A 24468-nucleotide genomic window follows, 5' to 3' on the forward strand; every position below is an offset into this window, starting at 1 on the left:
CTGATTAGAACATTTTTCTTTTTGAAATTGTATGTTTAGAACCTGGGTTTTCTAAAAGCTGTTTGTTTATTTCCATAGTGATTTACTTAAATTATGTTATTGTTTACGTTCTCTGTAAATGCTAAATTTTCAATAAATGGGCAGGCTAAGTTTAGAAAGATATGGATTAATGTGCAGTCATTTATTTTGTGCTTGAAATTTTGTAAACACAACAATTAAGTGGAATCATAGGAAACCATTGTACAGTACAGAAATACTCCTATAAATTATTTTTAAAATTGCATTTGCTGAGTAAGTTCCCCTGTTTAAGACACATCTTTTGATTTTTTTTTGGTGTAGATTTTTCTATCTCAGAAAAAAAGCTTAAAATTTACTTTTAATGCTCCATCCATTGAAGATCTCCTAATTTTGTGATAGCTAGTAATGGTGTTTTGCTTTTGAGAAACCATTGGTGCTAATGGATTAGAAGGAAGATACTTCCAATATAAAGTATAAGAAACCTTGAACAACGTTTTCAGTGAGGTTCTGCTAAACATTATTCAGTCCACAAAAACATTTATTTTGAGAGTCTGTGTTGTGTTTTCACAGCAATTTAAACTCATAAGCCTATCGTGATGTGTGTTAATAAGAAATACAGATTTTGATGAACACTTAAAAGTTTAGCTTTTTTTTTTTCTTTGAAAAAATACATAGCTGGTTTTGAAATTGAGGATGCTTGTACTTACAGGGAGACTCTCATTGAGTCCCAAAGGAAACACATTGAGGAGCTCGAACATGCCAGAGAGATTCTTGTGAGTCAACTAAGAAGGAAAGAAAAGGAAATTGAAGAATCCCTCTTACGGCTGAAGGAGCAGGGTACAGCAAGCCAAAGGTATAGTGAAAAGTTAAAATCTCCATGGTGGAAGCATTAGAAGAGCTATGTCATAATGCTTATATGTAGCTGTGGAAGTTACTGCTTCTCTAAAGGCATATGTGCCTTTCATGAAACCTTTGTGCCTTTGATGTACCTTTGTTCCTTTGATGAAACCAAGTCATAAAATATTTTGCGAAATACCATGGGTGATTCTAAGCACAGAGATAGTTACAATAATAAGTTATGATGTTTTCTCATGAATAAAGAAGTTCATAATTACCATTTTAGAGAATTCTTTTCCAGCTGATACAGATTCAATTGGAGTTCAGCTCATAACATTTTAATCACCTATTGTTCCTTCACTTTAATTCTTACAAAATTTTAGGTACAGGTTCATAGTGGACAAATTAATGTTCACTAACAGTCAATAATTTGGAGTCTACAAGTAGTAGAAAAATACTGGCTCTGTTGCAGAAAACGTTGAGATAAGTGAAACTCTCTGACACTTTATAGTATTAGAGAGCAGCATCACTTTATTCACAGTCCTGAGTGCATAGGCAGAGATTCATCCATGATGCACGCACACTTTCAAAACTTTTCACTATTTATATGTTTTAGCAAAGAAATTAATGTTTATTGGCTATGAATTACAAAATTCTCTTCATTGATTGGTATTCTGTCTTCTATTGGTTATTGATTTCTTGTTCTCATGCTAATTTGTTCACATTTTCAGGCTTTTTATTATCTTTTTCCCAGATATGGAGAGATTTCAGTACATATGCTGAATTGTCTGTTAGTTTCTTCTTTATCTTCTGGTTTCTTCATGTCCTTGAAGACTGCAAATTCTGCATTCTTGGTGTCCAATTTCAGCAATACCTCTCCTCTAGGCTTTGTTCATTGAAGCATATCGGGGGGAGGGGGGTTTAGAATAAAGAATGTTTCAGTGATTTTCTTAAGCTGTTCTAACAACAGTCTGAAAAAAAAAGCTTTGCTATCTGCTGAATAAAGTGGAAAATTACACTGTATACAAAAAATACACTGCTTAGGAGTGTTATAGATTGAGACTCACAGAACCAATACAGAGTCAGAAGCCAATTAAGAATTTGTGATTTATTAGGTAATTGATAGCAAGGGCAGCTGAAATCTGCTAACGGTGCAGCGCGCACCCCCTAACTCTTGAGTCTTTTATAGGCCTTATCTTCTGGGTTATGTGTACTCTGCGCTCTCTGTTGCTGAAGGCTGCTTTTCTTCTTCTTCTGCTGAGACAGTATATCTTGTAGAGTGCCAAGGTTACAGATTACTCTGTATTTTGCCAGCGAACTTTTCCCACCTGAAACAACTTCCCTTTGTTTAAGCAGTGTTAGCAAGATTTGCAATTTCCTTTTGTTTAAGAGGTGTTAGCAAGATTTTGATGAACAAACAGTATCCTTTCTATTACAAGGAGTAATAAAAACAATTAATTAAAAAGTTAATTAAACCCACTGCTTAGAAAAATTACATTGTTTCTAATTTGGTACAGTCAGATTAGGAGTTTTGACAGGAGTTGATTAGGAGTTTTGGCAGAGCTGTGCAGTAAAACAGACAAAACAAAAACAAAAAAAAATTTCACATGCAAAAACCTGCATGTGAAATGTATTTCACAAAAAAGCTTCTATTAATTTAATCTCTTTTCCTTCTCTGTCTTCTCCTTGCACTTTGTAAAAATGTATGTAAAATTATATAACTTTGCATATATCTTCCGTCTTTAACTGTTTCAGTTTCAGACTGTTGCCTTTAACCGTGTTAAGGATCTAATATGGTGCAATCCTGCATTCCTTCCTCATTTGATTTCACTGACAGTTCTACATGGATGAGAAATATGTGGTCAGTTCTTTAACTGCCTTTCAAGGGAGGGACCCCATTATTATGTGTGAGCATTCTTTTGTGCATCAGTGGTGCAACATAAATTACATCATGGTAGCTCTTAAATTTTTCTGAAAGTCATCTCTCCCCTGTTCAGAATTTCCTTCATATAGTTTAAATAAGTTAAAGAAGTAATTGTCATAAATAATTACTCACAGTGTGCCTGCAGTGAATTCAGAAAATACTTTAATTTTTTTCTTAATTTTTTGAAAATAATTGTTACAATGAACTTCAGTTAGAACTTCAGATAAATGCAGCAGGAAGAACCTGAACATAACATCTGAATTCTATGTCAGCTACCAGATATCTGTGAAACTTTTAAGTAGTTTTAAAGTAGATGTTCTGTGTAATCCTAATTTTTAATCTTCTGTGCATCAGCAGAGAAGAAACTGTCACTGGAATACTGGAGGGAAAAAAAATGGAAATTTGGATGACCAATAAGGTTATCCTAGTTCATCTTGGTAGCTTATGTCCTAGAATTTTGGTACAATTGATAGCTTTTTCTTGCATTTTATATGACTTGTGTGTTATCTAGTTACATAACTACCCAAAGGCAGTTAATCTGAAATTCTTGTATGGTGCTAAAATTACATAATAAATGTACTTCCACCAAACTTCATGTAGCACAGTTTGATCTCGGCCTGCTGTTAAAATAATTAGGTTACTTTCAGCCTTCAGGAAAACATTCCTTATTCTGCTACCATTCCTTATTCTACTTGATCAAGAAATTCTTGAGACTGAAGTAACTCTAATTTCCATGTAGTAAAGCAGCCACCGTTAAGAATCATTAATCCATCAGTGGTAAGGAAGTGAAATAATTATTATCTCAAGTCCTCTACCCACAAGAAATGCAGTAATATTTTAATGTTGCCTTTGCAACTTCACTGCAGTTTCTCTGTAATAACACAAGAGCTGTGTGACAGAGCTGAGTTCATATGCACTGTACGCATTGAGATTATTATTGTAATGTGGCTGAAATCAGTGCTTTATTCTGTATTTAATTAGAGATTGCTTGTGAATTATTTCAGAATTATGTAATTCTGCCTTAAAGGAGAAACTTGGCCTCTGGGCTACTGGACCAAATACATTTTGTTTGAGTACAAAATTTAACTATATTTACCTTGACCATTTATAGTTTAAAAATGGCCAAAACCATAATAACGTTGTGATTTGATATCTGTGATGCACAGCATACAAGGGAAAACATAAATGCTAGATAGTAGTATGTTTTACATATAGCTAGCTTCAGATAACTTAACAGCCCGTGGAATTTTCCAAGAACATTTTTTAAGCCACTCCAAAATGCATTCATGAAAGAGGTATTTGGGATTTGCACATGCCTATGCATTTTCTGTGTGTGTGTTTTGGTTGGTTGTTGTCAGTTTTTTATTCCTTTTGAATTTTTTGCTGTAATATGACTGGATTTAAAGGTATTAGAAATGAGGATTTTTGGACAGGACTGTTGTAGTTAATGCACTCATGACTTCTGTGTTTGCATTACAGCACTGCAAAACTAGATTAAAATGTGGAACACATTAGTCACAATGCATTATCAAAAGGTTTTTGAGACAATACAGCATGTATAAAATTTGCTAAATTGTATCAGTAAAAAAAGCCCAAAACATAATTTCCATAATTTTTTATTCTTTCTTTTTTTTTTAAATTTTATTTTTTAAATTCGTAGGTAGCTGTTTAGCCAAGCAAACAAATGCAGAATTTTATATTGGTATTTAAATAGTCTTAATAACTTAGATTCTAGAGCTATTTGTGCAATGTTAATTGTTTGGCTTCTTGCAATATACTGTCAATTACAACATAAAGGTGCTGCTAGAAGGTGAGTATTCTAGGGGCTTTTTTCCATTTTGTTTGACTTCTTAAAAGAGATAAGAGGTAAAGGAAAGGACATGATGTCACAACATACAATTCTATTTGTTTCTAAGCATTGTAAAATGAGAAGAATATTGCACCTTGATGTTCTGTTCTCTGCTGGGGAGCCTGTGTATACATACACCTTGGCCATTGGTGCATTTGTGATTGAGAACTATTAGCCAAAAGGCCTTTTGTTTATTTTGCCAGACAGAGGGCAAGTGATCCTGAGAAGTGTGTTTCTATGTATTTTACCTTCTTGTTTTTCTTGTTCTGGATGGGAACGCAGAAATTTTGTGAGACACTGGTCCAGTTGACACAACAGTCAGGACTCTTAAAAGAGTAGTCACAGTCTCACTCATATAGAAGTAAAGACAAAATGCAAGGCATGTAGTTTAATTACACCTCAGTTTAATTAGCTCAGCCATCTGGAATTTATGGGCATAAATTTGTACAGTGCAGATCAAGATCCTTTCTTTAGTCATTTCATTCTGGTGTCAGTTGCTATCAGTCCCCCGTTTCCATACAGCTGCCCACAGCCTGTTACTGGGACCTTCCTACATTACTGTTAATCCAAATTATATGAGGTCTGGAAAAGAGCTTTACTCTGAGGTTAATAGCTCACCAAGTACACCAAAAACATAACTCTTAGTGCTTTTAAGAGTCACTTTCTCCTAACTTCATTTTCTATTTTAGATTTTTTGATCCAGCTTAAAACATGAGTTTTAAAGTAGAAAAATAGAGTTCCTTATCTCTGTAGTTGTGGTAGAAGGCGTGCTCGAGCTACATCAGTATGCCCATTATATCATGTTACTGCCTCCAAAAGAATATTAGTTTCTTTTCTTTTTTTGACTTCTACCTCCATGTCTTCAGGTTCAGTGGCACAACTTCTAACTTTCTTGGCAATGAAATATTGAATGAGTTCTCTTAGACTCATACATTGTTTTGTTATTCTTTGAGCAAAATATTATCTGTTTAAGTGAAAGGTAGCATTGACTATTCTATTAAATCTCTATATAACACCTTTTTATAAGTTATATCAGAATATCTGGGTAGATGTTCTGGGAACAGAATATATCAACTGCCTCGGAGGGAGAAAGCTGTTTGATCATTAGTTTTGATCAGTTTTGTGACTACATTTACAGAAAAATGAACCTTCCCAACAGAGTCTTCCTCACTTAACTTGGCCTTGCTCACAAAATCTGAAATTATTTTATTCTTCAACAGCAAGCTCCTTTTCTTGTACCTTGATGCAGTAGGTGTTTCTTAGATACATTTTATTTAAATAAATTGAGAAAATAGTGGAGAATTACTGTAGAGAAATAATTTTGTTGCTCTACCATATAATGAGAGCTGATATTGTGATTGATGTAGTGTACTAATTAGTAATTGAACATGTTTTCTGTAGTTAGAAACTTCATTAAATAAATACTCTTGCAGTAGTAAGAATTGAAATGATCCAAATAAAAAGTGATTTTCACTTCCAAATTTGAGTAAGTTGCTCCATAATATCAATACCCCAAAGCTGTTTAAATCAAATGATGTTTCACTCACTATTGAGAAAGTAGTTAGTATTGATTGTCAGGAGCTGTGGAGTTTGCACCTGTGCATCATAAATTCACTATCATCTACTTCTTTTTCTACTTAAAAAGAAAACAAAAAGGGAAAGAAAAAACCCTGCTTAAAAATGGAAAAGGGGAAAACAAAAGAAAAAACCTTGGAAAGCATCAGAGCCTTTTGTTTGATGTGTGGAACAAAATTAATGGAAATGTACTACTTTATTAGCTTTTAAATAGCTGGCATGAGCCAGTGCTGCTGTCTGTACTCACCACAGCTTTATGTACAGAACAAGTTTTGCACACGTGATAGTTTTAGCATTGAGTTAAACCTGTTTCTTTGGGAAGATCTCAGATTCACGAGTATGTTTCTTCTTTGTAAGGACAATTAGCTGGGCAATGACAAAACACAATAAGATTTGATATTTTAAAGACTAAAAGGAAGGTATTTCACTTACTCAGCTATTTTCCAGATATTTAAGCTTTGTAGCTCCTTCATTTGCTCCAACATGGCATTGGGACAATTTGTCCAACATACCTAAAATAGACAAATATTGGAAGAGAAATTACCTTATCAAATATTAAAAATTTATTCTGATTCTATCATAATTTATATTAAGAGAAGTCCCAATTAGTTTCTCCTCTCATACTTGTGGAAGTAATGGGGTTTAGTTGCACTGTTTGAAGTAAGGAAAAATGCCTAAGTAAATATTTTTTTTATTTTTGAATAATTTTAAACATCCTTTCTAGTAAAGAGTACATGCTCAAATTCATCTTGGAATTGTAAAGCATGGTTATTAAATGATTTTCATGTAGTTAAGACACACCTGCAGCTTGTTTGAATACCAGGCTTAAGGTGTGATAGTCAAAATTGCTAAGTCACATTTTCTTAACAGTATTTGATAGGCGGAAACTTCACAAAATGGTTTTCTGATGGCACTGAGTACTTCGGATAGTGGGAAGGGTGGAGAACAGTCCCTTTAGGCATAGGATTGTTTTCTCTTTCTGTCATACACAGTTTTATACTATAAACAAAGATGTATATGTAATGATTGAAGTTGCTGTGTCATCACAGAGCAGGATGCTTACTTACCTAAACTCTCTAGTGTGAATTATAGAAGAGGAAATTGTGTATTACACACTACATCTTCTTTCAAATGTGTGTTTATGATGCATTTTGTTTTCATTTTGAAGGCTAAACATTCAGGACAACGTGGAAATGATCAAGGTCCGTAAACAGCTGGCTGAGAAAAGCAATGCTCTTTCAGCAGTGGAAGGAAAATTTCTCCAGCTTCAAGAGGTAACTGCAATTTGATCAGTAACCTTCCTATACTCTTGTCACATAAGCATGCTAAACAGAAAAAACTTCCACAGTTCTTGATTCTGGGTCAATACTGAGTACATTAAAATGAACCACATACTACATTACATTCAAACTAATCCAGATGCAGTAGGGATTTTTAGTCGTAATTTCTCTTTTTTATCAGAAGTGTCTAGCAGGTTTTAGTAATCTCATCTGCAAAGTCATACCAGGCAGCTTATGAAGAACGAACTGAGTTGTCTGGCTATGGAAAGTAATCCCTGTTCATTTAAAGAGAGGACTTTGACTTAGATGTACTGATTTACCAAAAAGGGGTACCAAGCCCCCTCCACTCTATTACTCTTTGCTAAAGTTTGGGGGGTTTGGCTCTTTTGTTCTAACATTAGGATTTAATCTCTGTTCATATGTTCATGAAAATTATTTTAGAGGGCCACTTTAAGTAATAATTTTTCTTATAAAAGGAGCGATTTCCTGAAAATACCTCCAGAACATCCAATTCCGTGGTAGATTATCTATATGTTTTAATTATACAGTGTTTTTCTGCCTTTTCCTGTATGTATTTGGAGAACTGCATGTGCATACAGAAGTGGTATGATAATATCTTGGAAATGACAGAGTTGCTGTAAGTAGGAATCCTAACTATAATAGAGCTTTATAAACTATCCAGCCTTATGAAGTGGAAGCTATGGGTATCCTTATAAACTCTTACTTCTGTTTGCTTCTTGTTAGCATGATAAATAACACTTGTGCCATTCGATTTTTGTTTGATTCCTTTTTTGCCCATGTTTTGCTGTTTCTGCATTTTGTTTTCCTTTGCCTCCTTCACCCTCTTCAGTGTAATTCCTGTATCTTCTCTGCCAAACTGAGAAAACGTTTAACGTGGCTTTTTGTCTTTTTAAATAAAAAGTGATCCGCAAACTGTTCCATTTTAAATCTCTCATAGTTTTGGCTAACCACGGGAGGGGCAGAGCCTGGAGATGTGTGGGCATGTCTGGGTTGCTGTTACCTCCAAAATTATTGCTGCAGGGTGTGGCTTCAGGTGGAAGGAAAAAGGAATGTGCAGGGGAACTGCCATTGTTTTGTTCCTTTTTCCTGGGGAGCAAGCAGATCAGTGGATGGTGCAACTTGAAGGGTTTGTCCGCCATTGTTTTTCCTTGTCTTGGACTTGGGAGAAAAGGACACTAGCTGCTGTATTGTCTGCTGTTCCATCCTTGTCTCAAGAAGCCATGTGGTGCTGGTTGTGGTACCATCAGGTCGGTCAGACTTCTGTGAGCATTTTTGCATGTAATCACCCTCTTTTGCACAGTATTGTTCTTAATATTTTAGCTGTTACTGTTTTCCTTATCTCAGTGTTGTTTTCTAGTAAATTTATCTCAACCCGTTGCCTTTTGTCCCTCTTTCACTGGAGCGGGTGGAGGGAAAGGGACCACTGCTTGAAGCTTAATTTCCAGCTGGTTTTAAATCACAGCAAAATCATGGGTGACTTTTTGGTAATTTCCAACAAACATCAAGTGCTTATGCCACTTTCTTGGCAGCAGCTTGTGAGAAATGATGCTCACTCAATTAAAAATTTAACAGTTTATTAAAAAGACAATAGGGGACAAAATGTAGTAACCTTCCTACAAAATAGAGGGGTGCAGCACTGAGTGCTTACCCAAGGTGGAATATGGCCAGAGGCACACCTCTGAGCCAGATGATACAATTTTTATACCCCCTGACATCACCTCCTTAGAGGACTCTCATTGGCTCGTTTTGTCATGTCTCATTGGCCACTTGTCTCCAGGGTCCGTAAGGTGTTTAGATTGGCTCATTGTCTTTAGTCCTCATTGGCTCGTTGTATCTAGGGTCTTCTGATAGGTTAGTTGCTGTCCAATGATGGTATCTCAGCTATCCCCTTATGCTGATGGTGACACCCACACCCCTCCCCCTTAGCAAAATCTAGAAACTTCTGTGGACATGTAACAATTAATAAAGCTGCATAGTAATTAATAACATACACATAACAATTAACTATAACATATAACAATTAACATCCAACAATTAATCTTATAACCAATTACAAAAGCCAACTCCCTGGCGTCATTTATAACAAGCTGAATAGAGACGTGCCTAGGATTCAAACTGTTACTTGAAGACATTGTTTCAAATATTCACAGTGAAAGTTGCATTTTTAGGAAGGATGAGTCTGTTTTCTCCTTTTTTTTTGGTTACAAGAGAGTGGATTCTATGATTTTACCATTTGCAATAATTTGAATATTTGAATCATGTCTATTAACTGTGAAGTCCAAAATTTTTGTTTTAATGGCACATAAAATAGTTACCAACACAGTACTTTGGTATTTTATGTTTATCCTGGTAGGCTTTTTGTCTATTGAATTCATTCTCATCTACTTTGAATTTCTACCAACTGAAACACATGTAATTTGTCCATGTTTATCTTTGAACTTGAGTCAGCCCAAAGTGAGAAACCAGTGAATCAAGAGAGCCTATAATCCTGCTTCATCTAATGATGTTGAAGTTGTGATTACTACTAAACTTTTACAGGGCAGTTTTATTGCTAAAGATGTTTAATGTAACTAGGTGAATGGAGGAATTGTACAATCTTCTTAGAAGAACAAAGGATCCTGAAACTGTTGGATTATGTAATTGATTCTATTGGTATGCTTATTGGCTGTAATTAGAGACTGAGCATTCAGGATTTCATTATTTGTAATTTGAAATAAGATAATCTGTGTGATTGCAATTCCCTTGAACAATCAGTGCAATTCCACAACAGTAATGGGGAGAGCATTTAATTTTCATTTGTGCAATATTTCTAGGAAATCTATATCAATTTTCCTTACAGGTGAGACACTGGAACAAATGGCTCAGCAGATTGTGAAATGCCTCAACCCTAGAATATGCAAGGCCAGGTTGGATGAGGCATTGAGCAAACTGTTGGAGTGAGTGAAAGATGTCCCTCCCTGGGCAGCAGGGATTGGGACTGGATGATCTTTAAAGTCACTTCCAACCCATAACATTCTGTGATTCTTTAAATGAGTCCTTTCTAACTGACAGCAATATCAAGACATGCTCCTAAAGAAATAAAATTCCAGACTGGAAATTTTAAACTAAAATCATCATCCCATCATGTTGGCATGAGCTGAGTCTTCAGCTACTCCAGAGATAGCAGGATAGAAAACAATTTGGGCATAATAGAAAAATGTGTGGACAGAAAACACAGATATAGAAGAATATTCAGGTAAAGAATGCATTTTGGAAAAAAAATATTAAAAATTAGGGTGAAGTCATGGTCCCCTTAATGAGGAAAGTTAATTCAAAATGGTCAGGAGAATGGGAGAGACACTGAAGGAATAGAAGGAAGTGGAAGCAAGGAGGTTTTTCAGGAACAGATATTTTTAGTGCTTTTAATGAGATGATTCAGTAGAACAAACACAATATGTTTTCAACTGTTTTGGAGATTGAAGGAAAGAGATGAGAACGAAATGGTGTGTGAAAGGCAGCTTTGCCAAGGTGGGTTTTTGTTTTTCTTCCTATATTGTGGGTTCAAGTGACACAAATTACTGAAATGGAAGAGAATTTCAGGGAAAAATAGAACCTGCATGATGGGAAAGAAAAGATAAGTTTGCTCAGACAGGTGGAAGAGTTAGAGACTATGGGTTCTGCTTTTGATAAGAAAGAAAAAAGTTATGGGAATATATTAAAAGAGTGAAAAAATATTATTTTTAAGGTGTCATTTTTTGTAGTTATTGAAATGGCATTCAAAGATACAGGACAGAGCAAGAAGAGCCCTGAAGAAAGTCTGCTAAAAATTGATTAACAGTATACTTAATGAAGTCTCTGAAATAAGACTGAATGCTAGTATTATTTATTCTCTGTGATTTTTATTTTACAGAGAAATGAGATACGAAAGACAGAAGATCAAATTGGTGATTGGTTTTTCATAGGTTTTTTTTTTGTAATTTCCAGTCTATTCAGACTGCATGTGAATGTAAACAATTTTTACAGGATTCACATTTAGTTTCTCCATTCCTACTTTGTAGGAATATTGTATGGAAAAAATGAAGCTGACTTCTTTCTGTCTAAAAGCATTAAACATTAACTATATTCACATATGTGTTTGGCATAAATTCTCATACAATCATTTTATTAAACAGATTGGCCTTTTGACTATTTTGTCTCAAGTGATAATTTGAGTGTGATTTACATTGAAATTTTTAAAGAATGAGGCTTAGTTACAGGATTGTGGAGTGTAGGCAGTATAATATTAACTAATCTTTTGGAAACAGAGGCTCTATCAATATCCTCCATTTAATATTAAAATTGTTTAAATGTGCCTTACTATAATCCGTCAAAGTAAATGAAAATGTAAAGGAAATCAGAAGTCCCTTATTAAAGTACTTCTAGCTGGGAAACAGAACTGAATGCATGAGGGTTGTGAAAGAATTATATATCTACAATTGTCTTTGTATATGTATAAGTATGAAGATTTATATGTGTGTATATATGTGTCTATATATATATATATATGTATATATAAATATAAGGGTTAAGTGAGCTGTGGCAAGCTCTATGATTAGCATAGCTGTGGGCAACAGATTTTTGCTTGCTGCTGCAGTGGTTAGCATGTCCAACCACTGTAACCACTGCAAAATCTTTTAATTGCTTTACAGATGCATTTCTTCATTGTTTTCATCATGAGTAAACTGAGGGTTTAATGTTCATGAGGGCAACCAGAAGGTCACCTTCTCCTGGCCATGTGGATTGAAAGTTACTTAATTGAAGAATGTGTCCTGCTGTGTCCTGCTGACCACATTTCTATTCAATGGTGCCATGAGAGCCTCCTGTTGGGTTACAAAGCGTGGGAACATTCAACTAAATATGATTTTGATATTGCTTCCTTCTTTTTCATAGAACCTGAAGAACTTGAAGACCAACCATGATGCTTTATTAGCAAAAGGTGATGAATTGAATGTACAGCTTAAAGAGGAGCGGTTAAAGTGCTTCCATCTTCAAAAAGAATTGCAGTCAGTAACTATTTCAAGCAGAAGGACAGAAGAGGTGAGATTGTGTTCAAGAGATCTTGAATCTGCTTGAGGTTGTACATATAGATAAGGGAAGAGTTAATGATGGGGTACCTTTTAATTGTGGAAATCTGAATAAATATTTCAAACTCATTTAGAAGACTGACCTAGTAATATATATATTTTTATCCCATTAAAAAGTAAAACCAGTAGCTGCTCCTTGCATTTGATACAATTATCAACCACACCTGATGCCTGTGACCCATAGTCACTGCACCAGTTTTTGGACAATATTTGAGATTAAAGCATAGGATTTGATAGTATAGTTATCTCTGATTTAGCAGGTCAAATCAGTTACTTTTGTTTCTTTGTGTAGTGGCTCTCAGACAAGTGTCCACCCACTTTTAGGGCTAAAAATCAAGTGGTTTATTCCTCATTCTCTTCAATGCAGAAGTAAGAGTCTGCAAGCTTACTTGTTTTTTTCTTACATTATGTAGTAACATAAATTTAGTTTTACCACCTGGTTTACCTATTTTAAATCTATTTTGCATGAACAAAGTTTACCAAAATTATCTCATAGATATTTCCTCCAAACCTTTAAACTATTGTAAGCATTCTTCTTGGTATCTCATAGCTTTAAAGTTATGTCTTGCTTCAGTGAATATTTTGAAAATAAGTATGTATTGTTTATGATGTCAGTAATACACTTAGGCTATTAGATTTTTATATTATTTTGCATGAGAGAATGTGATTAGATACTGTTGCTCTACAGCAGCATGCTAGTCTCAGCATCATATAAGCAACATGAAAAAGACTGTTTGGGCCTAATGTAAATCCATGTGGTGAAAAAAGGTGTTCTTTTGACACTTCTAAGAGACTGATTTATAACCTGAGATTTTCTCAGTTGGTTAGAGCAGGGTGTTAATACTGCCAAGGTTTCATCCCCAGATGGGACATTCACTTAAAAGTTGAATTTGATCATCCTTGTGATTCCCTTCCAACCCGTAATATTCTGTGATTCTGATTTTGTATAAGAAGAATAATAGCTTGACTATGCCTAGAAATTATTAACTATTTGTCTTCACACATTCATTGTAATTTCATTTTGTGCTGTGCATCAAGTGAAACTTCCATCTTCATTTTAGTTACAGGAACGAATAAATTATCTAGAAAAAGAGAATGAACTCTTGAAGGAAAACTACAATAAGCTGCATAACAGGTAAATTGTAGTTTCTGTATATAAAAGAATAGGTTCCCGTCCTGTTGAATAGATCTTCATACACTATGTGCTAGAATGTGCCTATTGTTTGTGCACGTGTAAAAATGTTCATGCTCCAGTTTATCATATCAGTAAATGTATATAGAAACATTTATGTTGCTCTGTCTGTACTCCGTCTGTCCTCTTGAAATGGACCAACTTGTTCTAATACCCCTAAAATAGTAGATTACTGCTTTTTAAAATTTAATTAAAAGTAAGTAGGAGTCACTTTATTTTGAATATAAATGCAAGAAGTTCTTATTTGAATTTTTTATTATTTTCTTTAGCGTTATTATTGAAGAATACATCTAAGTAGATACATATTTATTTGGGTTTGGTTTTGTTTGTGGGATTGTTTTTTGGGTTTTTTTTAACCTGTTTTAATTTTTGTCTTAAGTTCTTCCAGCACTTCTCAGTGAACCTATATAAAGTCTGATATTTGACAGCTTTTCCACTACTTATTTCTGAAGGGTGATTTGTTTTGTAATAGCTATCATTTCAGTTCTACTGATACAGAAAGTAAGTAATTCTAGCCATTTGCCACAAGCATATGAAAGAAAAAATGACCTTCAAATGAGCCTTTCCTTTATTGTGAAACTGATTTTTTGCACTGATGTGGGTTAGAAAATAAGACACGTCGTAGAGTTAATAACTGCCTCAGAAAGTAGGTAAAATGCTTGAAGTCTTTTCTTGTATTGAAATTATTTCTCCTCTTAAAGTGTTTGTCTTGTCAGTGTGATATCTGGCAAAAAATACCAATGACTAAACACAAATGTGAGTGATACCAAATTTTGTTTATAGTATTCTTACAGTATTTGTTATACTTCTTGTGCTGTCTGTGGTGAAATTAAAGATTATAGGAGTACAAATAACTTAAAACAGTTTTTTACTTATGAGATGTAACAGTTGTATAATCACAATATTCAGAGTTTTGTATGGGGCAGTTGATCGGTTGTTCATCAAGATGGCTTCAACTCTGATGAAATACAGTAGATGTGAAAGAAATTCCACATGAATCTTAAAATTCAAATGAAGAAAGCAACACAAGTGGACTCAATTCAAACAGACATAAACATTAGGGGTATATAGGCTTGGATGAAGCCTGTCTTCTACAATGTTCTTCATTTAAACATTTAAATTCTGAACTACTATCATAGTAACTCTTAATGTTTTTTCTGACAGTACAGTCTTCTGAAAAACTGAATTAGATATAGGTACACCTTGTGTGAAGTTATTGTGCCTAAAGTTAATGAATGCATGTATAGTTGTCATTACAACTTGAAAATGTTTTCAGAAGTGTGAAAAGAAAGTGTATTTGTACCTTTTTTGATATGACTTATTCTTTCCTTATGGGAACAATCAGACTTTAAATCTAAGCAGTTAGAGAACACACTGTATCTTTTCTGTACTTAGGCAGTACTATGGAATGATAGTGGGTGCAGTGCAATATTTTCCCTGTGTATTATCTTAAAAATTACAGAAGAGTGAAATATATATTACTGCAGGACTTAGAAGCATTCCATAAGTTCATGCATTGCTGTGAAATCTGTCAAAATATAAGATGCTCTATGCCTAGAGAAATGTACTAAACACGTTAGGTATAGTATGAGAAAACAACAAAATGCAGGGAAATAAAACTGTTTTTAAGAAGAGCACAAATCCAGAATATAAACCCTTGCCATATACTTCAGAGTCTGCAATTCATCCTGTAATCGTTTTTCTCTCTAACCTTTTCTCTAACCTAAGGTCATTCTTCAAATATTTTTGATGTAACTGCACTTGTAAGTGCTCAAAACCACTGCATGCAAGTACTCAAAACCACCGGAGCAGGCCGTTCTCTTTGAATCCTCGGGTACAGTCTACAAGGCTCTGTGGGCTGTTCCTTCTGCAATACTTCTTTCTTCTCTGTTGGTTTTTTTTTGGTTGAGGCTTGTTACATAGATCTGTGGGAGAGAGAGGTTGTGAAATAGATTCCAGAAGATTTTTTAATACATTTATGTATGTAAAATATGTTTGTTAACTGGGCAGCTTCAGCAAAGGAAAGAGTTGAGGAATTGACTCCTTTGTTTAAAAAAACCCCAGAATTTGTCATTTTTCACAGAATATATGTCAATAAACTGGTTTATGATTTGTTAAGATGGACATTTTTCCAGGCAATAAGAATGCAAGTATTGAACAACAATAATAGGAAGAGCGTAGTACTCACTGTCTAAGATATAGGAAGACACATTACACTGTTTTTTCTTTTTACCTGCAAGGATTCTACTGTAAATTATATAATTACTTTTATTTCAATCTGAGTTTCACATTTTGTTGTGGTTTCAGCAGTTCTAATTCTGTATCCAGACTTTCCTTATTGCAAATAGATTGGCAGTTTACAAGTAAATAATGTTAAAGGCAAAATAGTTATTCTAATTTCTTTTCCCACTCCTGTTTTTTATTTCTTCAAGTAGGAGAAAGATTACTTTATATGCGCTTCTTAATCAGTATCAGAATTGTTGTTTTACAGTATGAGAAAACTGTTGTCACTTTGTGGTCAACATTTCTTTGAATGGGCAACTGACTTTAGGTTCTGCATGTTTCACAAATTTAACAGAAATCAGGTGGATGATCCCAGTTCTCTGCATTAAGAGGGTTTGTACCCAGAATAAATGGTTTCATAGTTGTCACTTGCCACATCAGCCATGATGACAGTGGTGTCTGTGCCACCAAAAGGTTTTTTTCTTTATTATTTTCTGCTGAAACTGATTTGTAAAATGTTTTCATATGTTTTATCACAGTGTCTTCAGTCTGCCCCATGAACAGCAATGGAAATCAAAGGAACAGCAACTGAAACTGCAAATTGCTAAACTAGAGACAGCTATCAAATCTGATTTAGCAGACAAAAATGAAATCCTTGACAAGATCAAAGTAGAAAGAGGTATATTTCTGAAAAAATAGTATTTTCTCAAAATTTGAGATTATACCCATGTTGGAGATGAGGGATACTGCCCAGAATAGTATCGTTTCTGATGCTGATGTTTTCAAAGCTGCATTTTTGGTGTACATTTGCTAAATACACCTAAGTTATCATTATCTGTTAAGTGCAAAAATTGACCCAATACAGAATACGGGTGAATGAGGTTCATATAATTTCAGCTGCATTCATTCTTCATCTGTTGGGTTAATATTTAGTCTTTATTCAGTATCTCTTCTCTTCTCTTCTCTCTTCTCTTCTCTTCTCTTCTCTTCTCTTCTCTTCTCTTCTCTTCTCTTCATTGAAACTTCCTATGGAAAAGAGACCCATCTGACAGTGTCTCTCAAATGATAAACCTCTATTCTGTTCACTGTGCAAAAGTACATGAATCCCATATAGGCCCTTGGTGATGTTTAATTGTTTTTCCATTTTTTTAATTCAGATTTTTAAAATATTTTTCAGTATATACTAATTTTTATTTACAGCATTGTACCTTTAAAATAACACAGTTTTCTTTTAATCTAGTGAAGAGATTATTTCAAAAGTGCTTTCCTCATGCTGTAGGACAACTTCCTAGTGAATGCTGACCTTGCAATCTTTTTTTTATCTCAACACTGATTACCATAGCAATATGAAGTTTACAAAAGACAAGCACAGGCAGGAAGTGAAAATACTAAGTTTAGAGTTGATTCTTCAAATGTGTATTTTTAAAAGGTATGTTTCTTTGAACAATTTAATGAAATGAAGTGGGCCAACTTGTGAATAATTCTTATGATTATGACTTCAGTTCAGCATGTGCTCACCATTAGGATTCTTAGTAGCTCTGCTGACTTCAAATATCAGATTGAATATTTAAACATTTGACACAGCAAGTGTTTGCAAAATTAGCCTTAACTGATACTAAAATAAAGATGCCTTAAGCTACATTAATATGAAGTTACAACATATTAATGGTTGTTACTGACAGCTTGATTATGAAAAACTGGCATTACATCTTCTATCCTTCCTGTGGACATTATATTTACTGTCAAGTGTTTACCATCCCCTTTCCACATAACTTGTTGTACTCTTAAACTGAATCACCAGGTTACTACACTTTTGATTTCTACTGAATTGACTTGCTGCGGCCAGAGTAGATGTTCTAATACCCTTCTAGGCCTCTGTATCTAGGATTTGATTACAGCTCTGTCTTTCATAAAATATAGTCAGTATAACTTTGTTCAGTCGTGTACATCAGAGGATCTGCCTTTGCTGCACATTCCTTTTTAAGGTTCAGCAGGAAAATTGAAATTAATGTTTGTCTTAACCTACTGCCTAGAACTAGTTTAGGAACAATCTCTTTTCTACCCTGTGTAGTTTGGCATATGAATCTTTTCCTAAACTTCTTTCCCAGGTGTAAGAAAGATGGTAAAATAAATGAAGCCTTGAAAATTCTTAATGCTACAGGAGACCAACATTATCTTGACATTTTCCACATCCTCCTTCAATATTTCCCTTTTAGAATGACCCTGTAATTTGATCACCACGTTTTAGTAGTATTTTTCTGGCCATAACATCATAATGTTCTTTGTAATACTTAAATATATTTAGACAGAAAACAGAATAACACTGTAATAACATTTTCCTTTTTTTTTTAAATATGGTATTTTCAGAAGCTTTATCACCCTTCTGCCTACCCCATTTCCCCTAGACATTTATTCTCATGTTTCTTGTGTTACCTGTATTTCCCAGATTCTCAGCCATAAATTACAATATCTGTTTGGTTCATGTTCATTGAATCTTACTAACAGTAGTGTTTCATGCAAGTCTTTAAAGAGAAAGATAAGCTAATACAATATCTAAGTTGAAACAATTCCTCTAGCAAGGATTAGTGTCACTTATCTCATAAATTCATACAATATATGTATTTATTTAGTAATAGTTATGTCTAAATAATTTTTCGTTTACATTCATAAAATCTCATTGCTTTTGTTAAATGCATTGCTTCATTTGTTGTTCTTGGTTATAGTACTGTTTTACAGAGTACACTATTTACTAAATACAGGTGTTTTTACAGTTGTCTTAATAGAGAAATATTAATTGTGTCAGTAAAAGTTGATGTGAAATATATGAGTCAAAATTATATTTCACTCCCTAGAACTTGTTATTCTGTCCATGAAACTAACCCAAAAGATTAACATGAATACAGATTCAGTTTTATTCCATGGGATAACAAAGAAGTCAGTCATGTTGCCCCTGGACAAATAGAGGCTTTGGCAAGGGAGAGGGGAAGGCCAGATGCTCTTCTACATGATGATAGACAGACAGACAGACAGATAGATTATGGGATAGGAAGCAAAATACATCTCAGTTGTCTTGGAAGTGTGTAGTTATTTACATGGAAGAACAGCGACTTTTGTTCTCCCCTGTTATCTGGTTAGTACTGACTGATCTGTAAGAGTTCTTGCTGTGAACTTACATGGGAGGTGAACAAATGTGAAGGCTTCTGCTGACTTAAGATTCTAATTATTTTTGTGTTTTGTGAATGTGAACAAATGTTTTGTGTGGACAATACCTGTGCAAGGTTATTCCAGTTCTGATTTTGAATGGGATTGCATTTATTGGCACAGTGCATATTTTGATTACAGCTGAGAACAGTGTTAGTACAGTCACTTAGATATATATCTTACAAGGCCTTTATCAACACAGAGGCCTGTCTTCAGCTCTAGTCTGCTCCACTCATGGGTCTGTAGCCTTTCATGCAAGCTACTGTGACAGTGTTTTCTAAGGCCTCTGGGGCAGTGGTTTTTCCCCCTGTCTTCTGTTGTTACTATCTGGTATGGTTTAAGCCCAGCTGAAAATTAAGCCCCAGGCAGCTTTTCTCCTCCCTTATTCCCTCTGGTGAGAGAGAGACAAAAGGCAGAGATCCCAAGATCAAATAAGAACAAGGTATTGGAAACAGCAATGAGATAATAAAATTAATGTAACAACATTAATAACAAACGCACACCAAAAAAGAATGTGATTTTCAAACAAAAAATGCTCACTGACTTGTCCTGTGCTTCGGGTCCTGAGTCAAAGAACAAAATGGCCCCCCCAGACCCTTCGTGTGCATGTTTTGTCCCCCAAAGCTGAGGCAATGAAAAGCAATGGCAAATAAGACTGTTCACCAGCTCTTGCCACACTTCCTTGATTCATTTTTAGTAAATATGTTACTTAATATATAAACACTGCAAAATTAAAACTAACCTGATACCAGTTTCAGAAACATTTCAAAGCCCTTGAAACTAGCATCTCACTCTCCTGATGTTGTATGAATTCAAGTTCGTTCAGATTGACAAATAATTTTATCTTCTCTGTCCCCCCTTTCTCTCCCTCTCCCATAACAGAAAGCTGTATTTAGCTGGGCATATCTTTCAGTTTAGAAATACACATAGTGCAGATTTTTGATGCAGTAGGTTCCCTGTTAATAAAAGTGAGAATGTTTTCCTTTTTTTTCATCTGAGGTGTATCAAAGAGGAATAACTTTCTATTCTTCTCTTCCTGTTTGTTAATACCAGAATGTGATAGTTAGGAATGGTATTACTCAATTAAGTGTTCTCACCAAAACATTCCACAGCACACGCTGCTCACTCCCCTGTCTCCCCTCCCCTGCCCTGTGGCGGGATAGAGAGGACACCTGGAGGCACAAAAAAATAAAGATCACAGGTTGAGATAAGAACAATTTACTGGAAACAGCAGTGAGATAAGAAAACAAACAGTAACAGCAACAATATTAATAACGGAGGGTGCAAGAGGTGAACAGTTCATATGCAGGACCCCCCAACAAAACCCCACTGTGCCGCAATCATATGTGACCCACAAACAACTGCCTTCCCCTGTCTCTGGAAAATGACTCCAGGTGGTGTAGAATAACCTCTATCTTGGCCATGCCCCCTTATGGCAACTGAAAAAATGAACCATGTCCTGACCAGAACAAGTGCACAAAGATTTGCCCATAAAAAGTACATTACTTTCTGCATTTTGAAATGAAATGTTCATGCACATATTAATACGAAAAAAGCAAGTTTTTAATTTTTTTACTCAATTAAACTATGTTTAATAAAGTAAGTATAATATTTTGTTCTTCTATATCAAGACCAAAAGGAAAAGCTGGTCCAAGAAAACAAGGAACTGCAGTTACGCTATCTGGAACAAAAGCAACAGCTAGATGATCTGAAAAAGCAAGTGAAGTTTTCGAGCAAGGTGAACTGTATTTTTGTTTCAAATATGAGGAAAAAAACCCTCTATGTGTTATTCATAATGCAGATACTTCTTGAAAGTCAAAGAATACAGAAAAATAAGTGTTTATTTATTCGTCCTATCAAGAAAAATATAATTCGATTCACACCTGATAACATCTTTCCATAAAGTTTCAGGAAACTGATGTTGATGAGGCAGAACTCAATGAAACCCTCTTGCTAATAAAGGTAACTTACAAAGAATGAGCCTATGAGAGGTTGGAACTAGATGATATTTAGGATCCCTCTTAACCCAAACCATTTTAGAATTCTGTGTTTTGCATTCTATTATTTTCTTGTTTATGCAAGGGCTTTTTGCTTATTTGTTGGTTGGTTAGTTGTGTTAGTTTTTTTCTTTTGTTAAACCTTTGGCTGGCCATTACATGCTTTCTACACACCAGGAATTTTCAATGGCTTAATTATTTGAGCATCTTTTAGTAGTTAATGCCTCAAACACAAACGTGTGCTTCTGTAATTTTTTAGTTACAGTTAATCAGAAGGGGAGATGAAAAAATTGCCAGAATTAAATCTAAATTTATGTAAATAATTCATTATAACATCGAAAGTGAATTAAATCAGTTTCGCAGCCATTTAAAAAAACCTTTGTTTTTCTCAGTTAAATGACTTATCACTGCATCTTGTTATCCCTATAATGTTTACTAGAACTAATTTTGTTTATTAATTCTGTAAGTGATGCAAGCATATCATAAGCCTGGAAGTTCTAATATGTGGTATAGTAATGCTTAGCAACTTCTCTTCATTTATTAAAATAGAAAAACAAAAATACCCAGAAAATAGTCTATTCTGTTTTCTCTTGCACAAATTAAAAACGGAGTGAGAGGAAGAAATCAGTAAACAAATAATTTTGGTATGTTTCCACTGTTTGGGAGACTTATGTTTTGTTTTCTTGAGGAAATAAAACTTACTGTAATGATGATTATATAACAATTAAAAAAAACTAACTCGAAACAAAAAAAACCGCAATGAAATTTAAGCCACAGTATTAATAACAGAAGGAATATAGACTTGAGAATAATAACTCAGGTTTTTTACATTTGCTGAGGCAGGATTATTAATTATAAAAAAGGCAAATGTATCTGTTTGTATTTGTATTTTCTTTGGATAGACAGGAGTGATTGCTTCTGTATATCTGATACATTTTAATTGAATCATAAGATTACATTACTGAAAACAATCCTGACGCATTCTGCTCTAACGCATTCCTATTTTTGTGTTACCTTGTGCTCAAAATTTATAAAGTTCTGCTTACTGTCTTACTGTTGTACCAAAAGTGTATGCCAGTTGCATTTTGCCAGGCACAAATACATGCAAGTCTTGTACAAAACTCTTTGCTAGCAATTTTTCAAATGTCCTCCAGGATCGAAAGCAGCAGAAGAATGTGGAACTTGTGTTCTTGGAAAAAGTGGAAGATGATATTCATAAAGATTTAGAATACTCCGTGCAGGAGATGCAGTTAACACATGCGGAAACAGTGCAAGAACTTGAGAAGACGAGGAATTTGTTAATTGTGCAGCACAAAATTAGCAAAGATTACCAGGTACAAAACTCTACTCACAGTGGAAAATACCCTGATAATAACATTTTAAACCTGTGTAGCTCTGACACTTGTAATAATTAAGACTTGCAAATTCAGCAGCAAAGCTAGTCTGTGCATAGGGAAACAAATATAGAATCTGCTGTTGCTGAAGATATTGTTTAAAAAACATGAGATCCAAGTGACTATCAATTGTAGTCTGTTAGCTCATCCTGCTCTTAACCCTCAGACTGTGCCTTGTTGCGATTATCTCTGAGCTCCTACCATGTCTTCACAGGTAAGACAGTAAACGTGCTTATCAAATAAGCCTCCTTTTCCGTAGCACTCTGCTTTCACTGTCTTCTTTCTGCTTCCGCTGTTGGAGTATTGCAGATTATATTTTGACTTTTCATTCAATTAATTAGCATTTAAAATAAAAAAATCATTAAAGAAACTGTTAGGAATATTGTCCTAAAAGAAAAGCTACTCTCTTAATGATGTTTTTAGATTTTGCTGAAATTAGAACGGATTTGTTGTATTGATAAAGTAAAAACTATTTTTGTATACGCTAAATGTTCTTTCCTCAAATCTAACTGTATTTTAATTTATATCCAAAAGCATGTGCAACATTGTCTTGCATGGGAGACAGGAGTTTTGTGTGTTTTTGCAGTTTGACAGACTTTAAGATAGCTAGTTCCCCAAGCCTTAGTCCCGTTCGCAAGATTCTTTGATATTTGGCCGATTTGTCTAAAAATACCATTTATTAGACACAGAATATAACAAACATACAAACATAGAACAGATTGACACACATAAACACACAATGAATACATAATTGCAACACTATAATAGCTAAAAATGCAATTATGGGGTAAAACCTTGCTTGAACTATAAAAATAGTTAAAAATGCAAGAAATGCTTGCTTGAACTATAATGCAAGTTAAGAAATGCTTGCTTGAGCTAGCTGAAATGCAAGTTAAGAAAGGTACCTATAAGTTAGCTGGAATAATACAATCTAGGAAACTCAATGATCTTACGAAATCCAATTTTGGAGCTGGAATACATTGGAATTCCTCACCCAATCCCCGGGAAGTAACCACAGGGCTGCGTCCAGACCCTGGGGAGAAGAATTTACTTCACGCTCCAATGTCCATGTAGAAAGCTTCTACCTTTCTGAGATTTCGTGAGCTTTTTTATCGGATAAAAGTGTGTATTTGTGGTCACTGAAAATTTCTCACATTCTCTCTACATTCCACAGGGGAGTGTCTTATCAGACTTTCAGTCGCCAGCACCAGATAGCTCTTGATTAGGCTATCAACCTAAGCTGAGCCATCTATTTCTTGGGACTGATGAGGGAGAGAGAGAAGGGGGAGGGGGGAGCATCCTGTCACAAACATGAGTACAGACAATCCTCAGAAGTTCTTTATACATACATTTTTTTTCAGACTGAAGTAGAAACAATGACAAGAAAGATGGAAAGTCTGCAGAAAGACTGCGAGTTAAAGCTGGAACAGTATACCCATCTTCTTGATATTAGAGCTGCACGTATCCGAAAACTAGAAGGTATCTTTAAATATATTCTTCACTATTTTGTTTTATATTTTATCTCTTGCAAATTACTGTTGTAAATTTGTTTTTCGGTTGAAATACTTTTCCATTCCTAAAATTGATAGAAAGGACAGTTCTTTCATGGAAGAGTATCTATTTCATTCAATTTTCATTTACTTAAAGGACAGTTATTAATTAAACCAAATCCAATAAAGTGGTTTTTATGCTGCAGCTATTGCTGAATAAGAAAAAATTACCAAGCTTGTTTTTTTTAAAACAGATCATACTTTTATGCTCGATCTTTTATTTTGCAATACTGTCATAACAGTCACTTTGTGTTACTAAAATCCCCAAAGTTGTTACAATATACTGACATAGCAATTCAACAGAA

At 34.5% G+C, this 24468-nt stretch overlaps 1 protein-coding gene across 1 annotated transcript in view; it reads left to right on the forward strand.

Moving 5' to 3' along the window:
• LOC146437184 (protein fantom-like) overlaps window positions 1–24468 on the forward strand; it is a 55534-nt gene that overhangs the window by 6067 nt on the left and 24999 nt on the right. Inside the window, exons 4-12 of the mRNA XM_085060805.1 lie at window positions 728–871; window positions 7372–7477; window positions 12413–12559; window positions 13668–13741; window positions 16561–16700; window positions 20854–20960; window positions 21134–21184; window positions 22374–22553; window positions 23975–24092. Coding sequence (XP_084916931.1) covers window positions 728–871; window positions 7372–7477; window positions 12413–12559; window positions 13668–13741; window positions 16561–16700; window positions 20854–20960; window positions 21134–21184; window positions 22374–22553; window positions 23975–24092 — 1067 coding nt within the window. The remainder of the gene's footprint in view (window positions 1–727; window positions 872–7371; window positions 7478–12412; window positions 12560–13667; window positions 13742–16560; window positions 16701–20853; window positions 20961–21133; window positions 21185–22373; window positions 22554–23974; window positions 24093–24468) is intronic.

The sequence above is a fragment of the Lichenostomus cassidix genome, chromosome 4A, assembly GCF_008360975.1.
Source record: "Lichenostomus cassidix isolate B80296 chromosome 4A, HeHo_3.0, whole genome shotgun sequence".
NCBI lineage: Eukaryota > Metazoa > Chordata > Aves > Passeriformes > Meliphagidae > Lichenostomus > Lichenostomus cassidix.